Genomic DNA, 15,356 nt, shown 5'->3' on the forward strand with positions numbered 1-15,356 from the left:
CAATCAATCAAGTACTAAGTATTCGTGACGACAGAAATATTGGTAATAACTAGTAATACTATAGATTCTTCTTCTTTCTAAGTCATAAATAAGATATAATCTTAGTTTAAATATTTTAAACTAAGATTATATTATCTTATTATATAATTTTGCTTGTGAACATTGTATATCAACATTTATAACATCAATATAACAAAGAACGTTCCATTATACTTAATAATAGCCCAGTACACAAAAAATTACTAATACCAAGCGAATAGAGAGGTTAATAAATTGTTTTAAAATTATTCTACATATTTTTTGTAACACAGCAATAGAAAAATATGTAAACAGGCGAGGGAGATCACTGCCCACCTCATATAGTGAGGCCAACCTTAGGACATGAGGTCTGAATCTCAATTGTACCTTCAAACCGAAACATATTAGTACTTTATGGCAGAAGTAGACAGGGTGGTGATACCTACCCATACTCAAAAGATATTAAACCATCAGTAATAATATACATGTGTGTAATATAAAATCACAAGAACATTTAACAAAGAGTAGAACACTAATGAGAAAAAATCCATATGCATATGGTTCCAAATTCAAATCTAATGCTATTTTTGCTGTAGCAGTATTTATGGCCAGACTATGTAAATACGTCTAATGATCACCAAGTTCCATAACATTGCATGAAAAGTCCGCAGTACATACTTTCAACCAAAAGGTTTTCAACAGAACGAGTTCTACTTCCATTCAAGGTGGATATTTAGAGCAAAACTACGGCAGCTAAATCTATGTATCTTACTCATTTTTCTTTCTTGGTTCAGTGCACACCGTAGTCACGTAATCAATATTTATAGCTTTTGGCAATAAATAGAAGTTTCAGGATAAGAAATTTCACAGAATTGGAAAATTTGTGTACGCAAAATGTAGAAATGTAGAGCTCCCTACAATTTTGCAAAAGTTACGCACTGGTTGGACTAAAGAAAACAAAACCGATTTTCATGCTATTTTACCTACTTTTGTGTATCACGTGCTCTGAATACAAGAAAGAGAACACGGTGCCTGTTTTAAATCTTCATTAACATTTTAATTGTCCTCTTCTATTCATCTAGTCTGCGACATTGATGGTTTGTTTCGGTATTACCGAACAGCATATTTTGGCACAACAAAGCGCCTTTTATAAGGCGTGCCACATTCTGAAAAATATCAGTTGTCTTCCATCGATCACCAGGAAAGATGATCGTCAATGTAAGTCATTGTTGCATGGTTTTTACTAAATAATAAATTGTTATAATTTGTATAACAATATTTTTGTTTCAGATTTTTGTGGCTGTTTTTATCTTAGGCGTCTCCGCAATTAATGTTGTAACTGGTGCTTCATTCTCTAAAGTATTCGTACAAGGCGGACGAGAAGTAGTGCCAGTTGAATACTTACAATATGGCGCTCCATCAATCGCCGTAGCAGGATCACAACTAGCCCAAATATCTGCAGCCCCTGTAGGATCAGTAGTACCAAATCTAGTCGCGCCATGTGGAACGCCCTGTATATATCCGGGGCAATCAATAGCCCCGGCCACTACAAATGTAGTAACGTATAAGTCCAGTGTTCCAGTAGTTGTCACAAATAAAGAGGTAAGTACTTTTTCATAAAACGATGTGTCAGTTTACTATTGCCCGTGATTTTTGTAAAGTGCGCGCTTATTTTACAGGACGCTGCCGGTTACGAATATTCATATTTAGTGTACGATGAGAACACAGGTGATCATAAAACACAACACGAGCTGAGTGACGGGTCAGTGGTTCGCGGAGGATACTCCCTTATTCAACCTGATGGTTATATTCGAGAAGTAAAATACGTAGCTGATGATCTGACAGGGTTATAAATTTATTGACACTTAAATATTTGAAAATGTTATTAAACGGAAACAGTATGCTAACTAAATTATGTTTCTCCCGCAGGTTTAACGCGGTTGTCAAAAAGTTCTTGCCTGTAAACGTAGAAAAGAAAATAGAGCAACACGAAAAATCGCATCCAGACCCACCGTGCCATGAAGTGAAAAATGAACAATTAAAGGTAGAAACCAAAACAGAACACAGTGAGAGTCATCATGCCCCAATCGTAGAAGAGCATCATGAAACGAAAAGTGAAGAAAGTTCTGAGTCATCAAGTGAAGAATCTCATGAAGAGAAACCTACCGAAAACAACCATGAAGAAAAAGAAAGTTCTGAATCCGAATCAACTGAAGAATCACACGAAGAAAAACATAGTGAGGAAGCCCACCATGAAGTCGTTGCTGAAGCACCTCACGAAGAACACAGTGAACCCTTAAAAGAATTATCTACTGAGAGCCACGAATCATCAAGCGAAGAACACTCAGCAGAAGAACATCACGTAGAGCCATCCAAGCATGAAGCTCTTCATGACGCACCGGCGCATATTGAACATGTAGAAGAAACCTCACACGAAGAAGAGAAACATGAAACGAGTCCGCACGACGCTGAAGAACATACCCATGAACATACCGAAACAGAAACGCACGAACACATTTCAATAAATGAAGCAGAGCACAATGCTCAACCGCAATACAACGATATCCTTAAATGTGTTAATGCAGCGATTAATACTGCGGCCGGAGTTGCTCCCCAAAGATCTGAGTCTCCTCTGACGTACATAATACTGAACAAGCCGTGCTAAAAATTAAAAAATCTTTCCAAATCCTAGTCTTTATATTTGAATTGTCGTTGAATTCTTAATGAAAAAAGTTTTTTAAGACTTGTGTTTTAATAAATTCGCAAGACTAAGCTGTGTATTTTTTAACCTTAGTGATTTATAAAATATGCAATTCTACGTTTTACATTTTAATTCTACATTTTTGCTCCTCGTGTTAGTAGGCTACATGGAAACAAGATAAATATAAGTTGTAATTTAAATGTGAACCATTCCAATGATGTCAGTAGTACAAAGCTAGGTCTAGTTTAAAAACAAAGTGAAGCTGACATTATTTTATTTCAATACATTAAAACAGTATTTCGACCTAAGAATAAGCTTTTCAGTTTTTCTTGTAAATGCCGTAGTAGTGTAAAATTTCTATTGTCATTTTTTGTACGCAGCTTTGTTTTTTGTATATTGTACATTTGTTTCTTTAGTAATCTCCCAGGGAAAAAAGTTGTGGTTATTGTTTCAAATTCCATCTTAGAACATTTAAAAGTTATTATAATCGAGATTTCCAAGGAAAGTATAGATTTTTAATTATATTTAAGTGATTGGGGTTCGTTTTAAAATTTATGGTAATATTGCTATTTAAACTGAGCGTTAAACTTAATGCAATGCGCCCATGAATCTGTGAAAATATTTGGGAAATATATATGAAAGCCTTTTAAGAAAAGCTCTAATTCAACTGGAACCGCCAGTAATGTTGTCTATAGATTGAGATTGAACCGAGACTATATACGCTAAGAGAGATGGCCGCCGAATTACCGAAGCAATGAGTATCAACGCAACCCGTGGATTGGAAGTGCAGCGAACCAAGTACATTTAATGATAAGCATACTAGTGGCATAATATCTTGATCAGCTATTGTTCCCTAGTCAATAAACAACATCAAATTAATAAGCTGTGTCTTGTCGACGCTTGAATGATCCAAGATAGAGGTCGATGGCTCAGGTCCGTCGAATGTGACTTATACTCTATCTATCGACTTCTGCGAGTGCACGAACGCGCGGAAGGGGGCAACGCAGCAGCGGGGCGATTGAGGCAAAGGTCTCCTCACTGCACAGAAATCCGCCGCCGCCAAGCAAAGTATCGGGACCATCTGTGACCGGCCCCCTAAAAGCTTCGGGCGCCACACGCTTTGATCGAGGAAGGACCCAGGCGTGCCGTAATAGGAAGCCGGGTGATGGTAGACCGCATTTCCCTGGCCTCTACGTGGGAAGATGCAGCGCGGCGCCATCAAGTCGGGCTATCGGCCCGTCGACCAAGGGAACCGATGATGGCGTCGCCGGCGTCCGCCAGTCCGGCGTCTGGGAGGCGGCAGGATGGATATAATATGCTCTGCGTCGACCTTGTCTCGCCGTCTCAATGACCCCGACTGGGCTCCGACCCGGCCCGTGGTCGGACGCCGGCTGTGAGCGGCAGTAGCTTTAAGTCAGGTTCAACTCCCACATACGCCCCTCGCCGCGCGTGTGCGGTACCGGTGATTTTCTCCGGTATGAAAAAAAAAATCTGCTTCAAAGCAATTGAGCTTGCCAATTATAAGGATGAAATAACCGTCGTAATATACATTTTTATAACGCTATTTATATAAGCAAGCTCAAAGCCCTCTTAGTGTTTAATAGTTACAGGAGGCCATGGATATCAGAACGTGAATACAAGAGGTCCGAGGTCATCAAACGGCGAAACAAAGCCTTCGGTGTGACCCTGTCGAGATTACAACTATTTTTCATGATGAATGACGTGACCCGGGTAACGTCCGGTATGCCCACTAAATATAACAGGGCTGGTTAGTGATTATGCGTGCCAAAAAGACCAAATTATCAGCAATTCAACTGCTAGTTTGTAGACCAGGGTAAGACAGCTGAACTCTCTTTTTTTAATACAAGTAATAGGGGAGGTGACCAAGGGGCACGTCTAGTAAAAATAAAGTTAACTTGCACTTTCTACCTTACGAGACTTGTTGACTCATCAATTGGATAAAATCAAAAAATATTACGTTGTGAAACCCGTTAAAGCCTAATTTGAATGCTCAAATGGTACATCTTACTTCATAATATTGTCATATTGCGTCTTCCGATTAGATGCTACTTACTCCATTAGATGGCACAAAGTCTGGCTGATCAGCAGTTCTGGTCAAATACAGACGAATGGCTTAAGGCGTGAAAAACTTAAAATAATAAACACCTCTACCGTCGAGGTATTCGAACTCTTACAGAAAGATGGGAAAAAGTTTTTGTGTCTTGGACAATGCCCAATACTTTGAATAATTCAATTGTGAGCATTTTTTTTAAATAATATTGCTTTTTTTATTTTTTTAAGCTGCGAGACCACGATTGGGTACCTTATATTATATATTTTCTTTATGGTTTATTTATTAACAAAAGAAAATGTACAAAACTGTTTAAACAAATACAATAACACAAATTTAATTTCGTTCTCCAACATAAATCAACTTTAAATTCAAATGTCGCCATTAATCGATCGATCACAATCATTCCAAACCTTTTAAAATCGTTCTCATTTAGATTGATAACATAATCTCTTTGCTTTTGTTGGCAAATACTTCCAGTTAAATATTATTGAATAACCTTGGCCTTAATTGAAAGGCTATTAAAGCATGAAACATAAAACATTGTTTAATTATATAATTTTTATGACAATAAAATATTTTTGTTTTATTGGAATAACAAGACTGTAATGGATTTGGCTACAGCGGTAGGCAGCGGCTTGGCTCTGCCCCTGGCATTGCTGAAGTCCATGGGCAACGGTAACCACTCACCATCAGGTGGGCCGTATGCTCGTCTGCCTACTAGGGCAATAAAAAAAAAAAGTACTGTAATGCACTACACCAGGCAACTGACCGGAACCGATGGAGGCTGACAGTCGACAAGCTAAAACGGAGTCACGATCCTCAGCAATGAGGGAGCGATGGAGAAGAAGAAGAAGAATGGATTTGTTTTTTTTTTAAGCACTACGCATTCTCTAACGTTATTCAAAATAACAATTGAAATTTAAACCTTACATCAGCTGCAATCATGAAATAGCTTCGAGTAATTAACGCATTATGGACTGTTAATGCTTTAAACTAGGCTAACTCAGTTGTATTGCTTACCTAATAGTTGTGCCGAATGGTGATTAAACGTTAACGATAAAGCTAGAAGTATGTAACTACACGTTGTATGTTTGAATATGCTTAGTGTAGATAAAAATAACTTTCAACAACGAAGGCTTATTTTTTTTTTTTTTTTATTTTTTTATTTAAGGTCGCTTTTTAACAACAATGGTCATTAACGACCACTATAAGCTTATAGTTAAATTAATCTATGGTAATCTATAATTTTCAGGAATTTTAAAGTACATTTTACATTATTATTTAAACAGTCAAACAAACACATAGGCAAGGCAGAAGTATGTCTTTCTGCATTAAACATTGGGCACTCAGTTAGTAAATGCTTAATAGATATATTGCTATCACATCGACTACATTTCTTTATTTCTTCTTTTGTAATAAGATGGATGTGAGTAATGTTACAGTGACCTATTCTTAATCTATTTAAAACTACTTGATCTTTTCTATTATTAATCTGAAAATTCCTTTTTTCAAAAACGGATTTTCTTATATCATATAAAGCACTTTTATTATCTTTTACCCAATAGCTATTCCAGAGTGTTTTAATCTTCCATTTAATGTGTTTTTTAAGATCCTGTATATTAGAAGTAAGGTAATTACATTGGGCTAACTTTGTGGCTCTCTTGGCTTCTGTGTCAGCTCTTTCATTTCCAGATATGCCTTGGTGACTAGGAATCCAGATTAGCTTTATTATGTAATTGTTATCTATAAGCCCGGTTAGAATTTCCTTGATCAGAATAATAAGGGGGTTTTTGTTGTGATTATTTGAAAGGGCCATGAGGGTAGACATTGAATCAGTGAAAACTATATATTTTTTGTGATTTGTGTTTGTCTTAATAATGTTTAAGCATTCTAGTATAGCAACTGCTTCGCATGTGAATATAGAGGTATAGTCTTGGAGTCTATTCTTGCAACTATAATTTTCAGATACAATAGCGCAACCAGATCTACCTTCACAGACTGAGCCGTCCGTGTAGTACATCTTGAAGTCTAAGTGATTATTTTTAATTTGGTAGAAAAGATCTTTGTAGATATAATCTGATGTGGTGTCTCGGGGATTATTTTGAGCTATTTCCATATTTATTGTGAAATTTGATTGGTGCCACGGAGGATAGTAGTGGTGTTTACGTGGAAACACCGGGGGAAAATCTAAATTTATTTCTGCGAGGTATTTTTTAATTCTTAACCTCAAAGGAGATGAAAGGGTTGGTTGTAACCTAAATTCTATATCCGATGGTACAGGGTCCTTTAGTATAAATGAGTCTTTGTTGTTTGTTATATGGTTAATGGCATATGACAGGCATAGCTCTTTTCTCCTAAAAGCTAGTGGCATTTCCTCTGCTTCAACTAGAATGCTGTTTATTGGGCTTGTTCTGAAGGCTCCTAGACTTAATCTTAAACTAGTGTTGTGTATACTTTCTAGGGTTTTTAAAATATTGGAAGATGCAGAGTCATAAATAATAGAGCCATAGTCAATTTTTTGTCTTATCAATGCTTTGTATGTATTCTTAATGCATGTGCTATCTGAGCCCCAACTACTTCCTGATAGAATTTTGATGACGTTGAGTCTATTATAACAATCTGATTTTAGTTTTTTTATGTGGTCGACCCAGTTCAGTTTTTGATCAAAGATTAAACCTAATATTTTTAGATGACGGACCTCTTTAATTTGTTTATTATTAATTGTTAAGCTTACTGTTTCTTTCTTTTTCCTTTTTGCTAAAACGATAAATTCAGTTTTCGTATCTGAAAATTTAAATCCAGTATGTCGACACCATTCACTTAGTTTATCTAAAGTATTTTGCAATAGTGTTTGCGTTGGTTTAATGCTGTTCCCACTGCATACAAGGGTTAAGTCATCCGCAAATAAACATCCCTTCACTGGTCTTTCTATAACCTCTGTTACGCTATTAATTGAAACTAAAAAAAGTATTACGCTCACCACAGATCCCTGCGGTAGACCGTTCTCGGTATTGATAGGATTTGAAACGATGCCATCTATCTTAACCCTAATCCTCCTGTTTTCTAAAAAATTTCTAACGAAGGCTAGGGTGTTACCTTTAATACTCATCTGTTCCAGGAGTTTGAAGTTTTTTTTTTCAGTTTCCAGACTCTGTGTTTCCACACCATTTCATAAGCCTTTTCCAAATCCAGGGAAACCGCCACAACCTTATTTTTAATTGCAAAGGATGTTAATATTTCGTTTTCCAAATACGCAAGATGATCTAATGTTGACTTATATTGTCTAAAACCAAATTGAACTGCTGATATTAGTTGATTCTGTTCTAAATACCATCTCAATCTATTACTTACGATTTTTTCGAGTAATTTACACAAATTGCAAGTGAGCGATATAGGTCTATAACTGGAAGTTAAGGTTGGTAATTTCCCCGGTTTCGGAATCGGTATAACAATGGCTTCTCGCCACTTATCAGGAAAGACTTGATTGAGCCAAATGAAGTTGTAAATGTCAAGGAGTCGTTCTAGAGCCACGAGTGGAAGGTTTTTGATTAAGGTGTTAGATATGTTGTCTGGTCCAGGGCTAGAGTGTTTTAATTGGTGTAAATAGAAATACAGTTCATGAATTGTAATATTTTGATTGATAGAGTTACTATTATCCAAAAAATCAAATACATTATTATTCTCTTCTATTTGGTTTTTAAAAGATAGAAATTCTTGGCTGTAATTGTTAGAGCTAGGGTTTGCAGCAAAAGCAGACGCTAATAATTCCGAGTTATTTTTTGGATCACCACTTAACTGTCTATCATTGTTTTTTAAGACTATTGTTTGTTTTTTGCTTTTTTGTCCATTAATAGCGTTTATTTTTTGCCATACAATCCCTGGCGGAGTGTAACTATTAATGGAAGTGATAAAACTTTCCCAACTTTTCTTTCTGCTTTCTTTAAATATTCTTCTAGCATTGGCTCTTTTTCTTTTGTAATCTATCTTAAGTGAATCTTGAAGATTTTGGAGATCTTCCAAACGATTTGGACTTTTTTGGTAATATTCGGCTTTTCTTTTTTCTTTTTTATAAAGTCTATATGCTCTTTTAGATTCTTTAAGTGATTTATCACACTCGTCGTTCCACCATGGCACTTGTTTTTTTTTAATTTTCCCTGTTGTTTTAGGTATATGTTTTTCTGCTGAACCGAGAAGTATTTGATTAAATTCATCAACTAAGTCATTAATTCTGGTCAAAGATTCGGGTGTAACTCTACTTAGTTGGTTAATTTTAATTTCTATATCAGAACAAAAGTTAGGCCAGTCTGCCATCTGATATTTGAAGTGTTGCGGGGCGTTTTGGTTTTCGGGGCTTAAATCTATCTTTAATATAATCATAATAGGGTAGTGATCACTGTCGTATAGATCGTCTAATGCATACCAGTCAAAGTAAGTTGATATACTTCGTGAAGCAAAGGCTAAATCGATACTGCTGGTGTGACCATTGCTATTATTAAAGTGTGTGGGCTGATTAGTATTAAGGAGAATCATATTTTCGTCTACATCTAACCAGTCAGATATAATTTTACCCCTCAGATCACAGTGATCTGAACCCCAATAAAAATGGTGGCTATTAAAGTCACCCAATAATACAAAAGGTGTTGGAAGCTGATTTTTTAGATTATTCAGGTCATTTTCACTTAAGGGGCAGCTATTGGGCAAATAGACGTTACATATTGTAATAGCCAAAGGATATTCTATTCTTATTGCTATCACTTCTAGTGGGCTAATAATATCGACCTCTTTGGGCAGTGTGTGTGATTTTACATAAGTAGCTACTCCACCACTAGCTATACTGCTATTTGATCGATTTTTGAAAAAATGAATATAATTCTTCAACTTAGCACAGTAGTTATTTTTAAAATTAGTTTCTTGGATACAAATACAAAGAGGGTCAATATCATTTAATATACGTTGTATATTCTCTAATCGTCTATGAAAACCGTTAACATTCCACTGTAAAATTTTCATTCTGTCAAATAACTAAATCACTTACCTTATTTTTAAGCAAATTGTAATAAAAGAGACTATGGCTTGTTACTGGTTTCTAACAGTTTGATAAGTTCTAGTTTCTTAACTAATCTTGTACATCTATTTTTGAGGTTCCTATTTAAATTCATTTTAGTGCGGAGAAACGTGCACATATCAATTAAATCCGGGATATCATCCGTATAGTCTTTGATAAGTTCTTGAAGATTTTGTTTGCTACGGGAATTATCTAAAAAACTAATAAACTGGTCTACGGTGAGTGGGAAGTGAGGTTGTGTTTCTGACTGATCCAGCTCTGTTTTAATATCCTTCCAAACTTGTTCTTCACTTCTGTCATCGAGAGTTTTCTTCTTCTTCTTGAGTGACTTAGGGGTCTTCTTTAGTTCTTCGTCCAGAGACCAATTGCTGTCGGTTTCATCCGTGTAATCACTGACTATAATATTACTGTCATCTAAAGTAGGTTCAGCTTCATTTATTTCCGGTTGTGATGGTTCTGAAGAGGTAGATGGATGAATCCGCTTAACACCTTTGTATATGTCAAATTTATTGTGTGGTAGTAAGTTTGTTGGTACTTGCGGTTTGGAAATTTCAGTAGGGGGGTAGATTTGGTTTATTTCAAGATTAATTGTAGAATTGAGAGACTGTGACGGTAGCTTATTGGATTCGACTGTAGTGTCATTGGAAGTAGTTGAATTGTCTTGCGTGAGGTTGTTAGGGCCTTTGGTACCAAGAACCTGTTGACTGCTTTGCGGACAGTATTTTGCCAAGTGTCCCATTCCATTACATACAAAGCATTTCATTGTTTCGTTTGTAATATAAATCCAATAATTGGTTTCATCATAGTTAATTTGCATCGATTCTGGTAATCTTTTTTCATCCTCAGGGGAAACGTATACTTGTCTCCTAAAGCTCATAATGTGTGAAAAACCAGGGTCCGGGATGCCCACTTTCATGAATGTTATGGGAGACAATACTTTAATACCCATTTCATTAAATTTTTCTTCTAGGATATCGTGCGGAATTATGGGGCAAACGTTGGATAAAACGATACGTTTGTTTCTTGTTATCAGCGGCCGAATCTCCAATACGTGGTCTTTCACTTTAACGTTTTTAATGACGTCAACCAATTCGTCAGCTGTTTGTTTTGAGTCCAAGTACACGCAGATTCTCGAGTTGGAAATGCGAGAAATGAAGCGGATTGACGTTGATTTGGTCACTGCGGAAAGGGCTAACAAGTAGTCTCGAATCATGATTCCGTCGATTGAGTTTATAATAATAGCTTGATCTTTCTTCGGGTAGCTGGTTTTAGATGTGACATTGGCATAACTTACGGTGGGGGTAGGTTTATCCATAGTGTCAGAAGGGGCTCCCGTTGCCAGGAGTACCCCTAACTTGACAAACGGTGTTAAAACAGAACACTCGGTAGTGATATTATATTCGTAATTACTCGTTAACCGCGCCGCGTCGACCGATACGTGTGAACCGTACGGGGACCGCAAGGCAACTAACGAAGGCTTTGTTTCGTAGAAAAAGGCACTAATTGTAAAGACCTTTTTTTTTTCAAGTAAAATCCAAGAGTTTATATGATTTTCAATTAACTTAGAATTCAATCTACTGCGAATATATTTAGAAGAATTTAATCAGTTAATGCTAATTGAAATTCTGGTGAATCCATGAAAAGGATTTAATTTGGGATTTCAATTCATTCATTCGGGATTTGTGAAATTCTCATGTTCCGCCTACAGTATCAACATTATCCTTGTATCGCAAGTTTGGTGGCGCCTAGCTCAGTAAAACCTCTTAACGTTTTGACCTTGAGACGATCTACCTGTCTACTTTAGTAGCGGTAATGTAAACAAAATCTTTTATTACATACGTTAAATGAAATAAAAAATCTTAATTATAACTTATAATTAAAGGTTAATCATTTTGTAATCCCACCAGATATTCGATTTTAACAGTATTCATAAAGTACCGTTTTATTACTTAAAAATTTACCTACAATATTTAAAGATATGCGTTACTTGAAACTTCATGTTAATACAATAAATTAGTTGCATTTTGGTCTCAATATTATTTATTTTATGAATATTTTCAACCTTTCAATACTGTCTCTTGATATGAATACGAAAGGATGAAAAACGTGTTAAATAATTCATAAAGTACTTTCTATGTAATTATTTGCCATACCATTCCCTCGAAAGAGGAATACAAAAAATGTGTCGCAGAACATTTTTAGTTTCAACTAGGTTTCACATGTTTTGTAGTAATACATTTGCGTTACTTTTTTACTTGAGATCTACATTTTTAATCCAGAACGTATTACTGCTTTGCGGTAGAAATAGGTTACCTACCCATGCGGGCTCACAAAATGGTCTAACACCAGCAATGACGTAATTTATCGATTTTATTCCTTCATCTTAAAATTCATTGTTGGACATGTATGAAGTGCCTATTAAATGAAAAAAAATGTGCTTGCCTGCGGCATTTTAGATACTCTAATCTTTTAGACAATAATATAATAGTGCATATAATGTTTGTGATATCACAACAATGACACCAACAAATTATTTATTTAGATTATGACAAAAATGACATTAGAACCCATCGTAATATTTCAAACAAAATTTATAATTTGAAAAAATTTAATCATATATATTCAACCTTATGCCTATCTAGTATCAAAATTTAGACCTAGAGCGCAGCTATGTTTGTTTAACCGAGTGCCTTATAATAAAAGCTAGCGGCCCGCTCCGGCTCCGCTCGGGTCTTTAACAAAAATTTCAACGATATTTGACGCTGTTTTAAATTTTTTTTTAAAGAACATTTATTGCGGCATAACTGTAATAGTTAGACATATGCTGTCACGACACATTTTGTAAATATTAATGTGTTCTACAAAGTCGTAGTACATTATTTTATTCTATCATCAATAGTTTTCGCAGGGCACGCGATGTAAATAATATTTTAGGTATTTTTTCTACACTTTGGGTTACATTATTGGAGGCTTAGTAAGGATCCCTAATTTTTTTTCAAAAAACATTATGCCTAGCCTATGACACTCGGGAATAGTGTAGCTTCCAAACAGTGAAAGAATTTTTCAAATCGGTTCGGTAGTTTCGGAGCCTATTCAATACAAACAAACAAACAAATCTTTCCTCTTTGTAATATTAGTATAGATAACAAGCTACAACCCAATATGTGGTGGCCGTTACGTATGCCTGACATTCTTTGCAATGATTTCGTGAATGAACTAATTATGAAATCGATGTTCTGTTACGGTTCGTAATCGGACTGTTGTTTTACTTTTGATAAAAATAGAAACAGAAAACTATATATATAGTAAAACTTACGTAATTATTTCCTATAGGCAACATTAATTTCGGTAAAAAAAATCTTAACACACGTTACATTAGATCGAAATTCAAATGTTCACAATAGTTTAAGCGCATTGAAATTGAAATAATCGCTATTGTTCTAAAATATAATACAAAGTATTAAAATGCTTAAATTTTTATTTATCACTTATATTATGTAATATTTCGTATATTTTGAAGTAGTCGTGGTCTAACGGATAAGACGTCCGGTGCATTCGTGTTGAGCGATGCGCCGGTGTTCGAATCTCAGGCGGGTACCAATTTTTCTAATGAAATACGTACTCAACAAATGTTCACGATTGTCTCCCACGGTGAAGGAATAACATCGTGTAATAAAAATGAAACCCGCAAAAATTATAATTTGCGTAATTACTGGTGGTAGGACCTCTTGTGAGACCGCGCGGGTGGGTACCACCACCCTGCCTATTTCTGCCGTGAAAAAAATTACGTAATACGCGAGATTCAACATTTAAAGTAATTTCAATTATGTTTATGACTTGTCAACTCATCGTTAGTAATAACTAATATAATATTCTGTAATACATTTTCAGTTTCCCTGGGTTGTGGAGATTAGTAAAAATAGTTCATTGTATAATTTACAATGTTTCTAAAACTGCACAGTTCACGTCTTTGTAGACGATGAAGGTGCTTATCATCAACATTGGAATTTTATGCCAACAATTATTTAATTTTATGAAATATCTACATACATACATTTTCTTAACATACATAAACCATATGTTGAGGTTTGGCAGTTTGTTTGTATTGAGTTTTCATCTTCACGGTAAGTACTGGTGTAAAAACTTCTTACTGATGGTAGGACCTCGTGTGAGTCCGCACGAGTAGGTACCACCACCCTGCCTATTTCAGCTGTGAAGCAGTAATGCGTTTCGGTTTGAAGGGTGAGGCAGGGTGGGATCATATCTCAAGTTGAATGGCGGCATTTACGTTATCTATGGGCTCCGATAACCACTTAACACCAGGTGAGCTGTGAGCTCATCAACCCATCTATGCAATACAAAAAAAAATTACCCATATATTAGATAAGTGCAAGCTATTTTTTTTATTAAAGTTAGGGTTTTTTTAATTGCTACGCTTATCATATGTGGCTATATGTAGTGAGTGTCGCGAGTATTTGGCTTTCGTCAATGTAAAAAAATTGTTGGATAACTAATTCGTTCTGGATGTAAAAACATTTCGAGCACTTAACGAATATAGGGAACTTCATAAGCAAACAGAATAGAATAGTTATAGTCGTGTATTATATTGGGAAGATCTTCCCAAGAGCGCGTATCATTACGAAGCATTGCAAGCATCCGTCAAGGTACCAATGCTATTTTTCAGAATGTGTATTTATGTGTTTAAGATTTACTTGAAATTGACGTTACCGCTATTCAGATTTAAACTTACTTTATTCAATTCGTTAATATCGCTTCAAGCAAAACAAAACAACTGTGTCATTTTAATTGAACAAATCATAACATCAGAGAGTACTTGAAAGTATTTACATACAGCTTTTCCGTCACGTAAACAACATTTACTTGTAAAATTACCAACAGGAAATGAATGAAAATCCAGTTTGTGAAGGAGTAAGTACCTGATACTGTTGCGTAACAGACATTAACATAGTTTCATTACTTGTTCTTATCTTTACTGTTGGATTATGCCCTTATATAGCCCTGTTCTCTGTTTCTAGTGAGCCAAATCTTGTCAATTTCGAACAAATTTGTTGCATTAATACCGATTATGGACACACCATTAACTTTAAACACTTTAAACTCTAACAATAAGTTCACGAATTCGTGAAATTTTGTCCAATTCTTCTAAAAAGAAGATCGCTTTTCTTGACTTCCTGTGAAATAGAATTGTCAGTTTTTTTTTTAATAAATAATATAAACATGTTCAAGAATATTTACTTAGCATTTCATTAGCATATCTACCTAACAACTACACTTTAAGCTTTTTTTTCAGTTTTCGGTAGTTGGAGATATTCTTTACATTTTCTTTTACGATTTAATGTCGCATTCATTGCAGGGTTTTTGTTCTTAAATTTTGAAATAATATACCACCACCCCGCCTATTTCTGCCGTGAAGCAGTAATGCGTTTCGGTTTTAAGGGTGGAGCAGCCGTTGTAACTATACTTGAGACCTTAGAACT

The 15,356-nt window shown here is 35.4% G+C and overlaps 1 protein-coding gene across 3 annotated transcripts; it reads left to right on the top strand.

Annotated features, from left to right (window-relative positions):
* Nucleotides 1-716: 716 nt before the first annotated feature.
* Nucleotides 717-2,790, top strand: CPR90 (cuticular protein RR-2 motif 90). Of its 3 annotated transcripts, XM_062674817.1 has the most exons (5): nucleotides 717-743; nucleotides 1,101-1,236; nucleotides 1,309-1,620; nucleotides 1,698-1,864; nucleotides 1,948-2,790. In XM_062674817.1, exons 2-5 carry the CDS (start codon nucleotides 1,225-1,227, stop codon nucleotides 2,681-2,683), a joined length of 1,227 nt encoding a protein of 408 aa, XP_062530801.1. In that variant the 5' UTR covers nucleotides 717-743; nucleotides 1,101-1,224; the 3' UTR covers nucleotides 2,684-2,790. The 3 variants fall into 3 exon arrangements, with proteins under 3 accessions (XP_062530801.1, XP_012550703.1, NP_001166672.1); XM_012695249.4 differs by lacking the exon at nucleotides 717-743 and having other exon boundaries at nucleotides 1,084-1,236; NM_001173201.1 differs by lacking the exon at nucleotides 717-743 and having other exon boundaries at nucleotides 1,197-1,236; nucleotides 1,698-1,780; nucleotides 1,948-2,755.
* Nucleotides 2,791-15,356: the final 12,566 nt, after the last annotated feature.

This window comes from Bombyx mori, chromosome 22, assembly GCF_030269925.1.
Source record: "Bombyx mori chromosome 22, ASM3026992v2".
Lineage (NCBI taxonomy): Eukaryota > Metazoa > Arthropoda > Insecta > Lepidoptera > Bombycidae > Bombyx > Bombyx mori.

Bases quoted from the DNA above. Each gene is read 5' to 3' on its own strand.
- CPR90 (XM_062674817.1), top strand. The intron at 1,621-1,697 runs GTAAGTACTTTT...CTTATTTTACAG, and splicing joins TAGTTGTCACAAATAAAGAG to GACGCTGCCGGTTACGAATA. The intron at 1,865-1,947 runs GTTATAAATTTA...TTTCTCCCGCAG, and splicing joins GTAGCTGATGATCTGACAGG to GTTTAACGCGGTTGTCAAAA.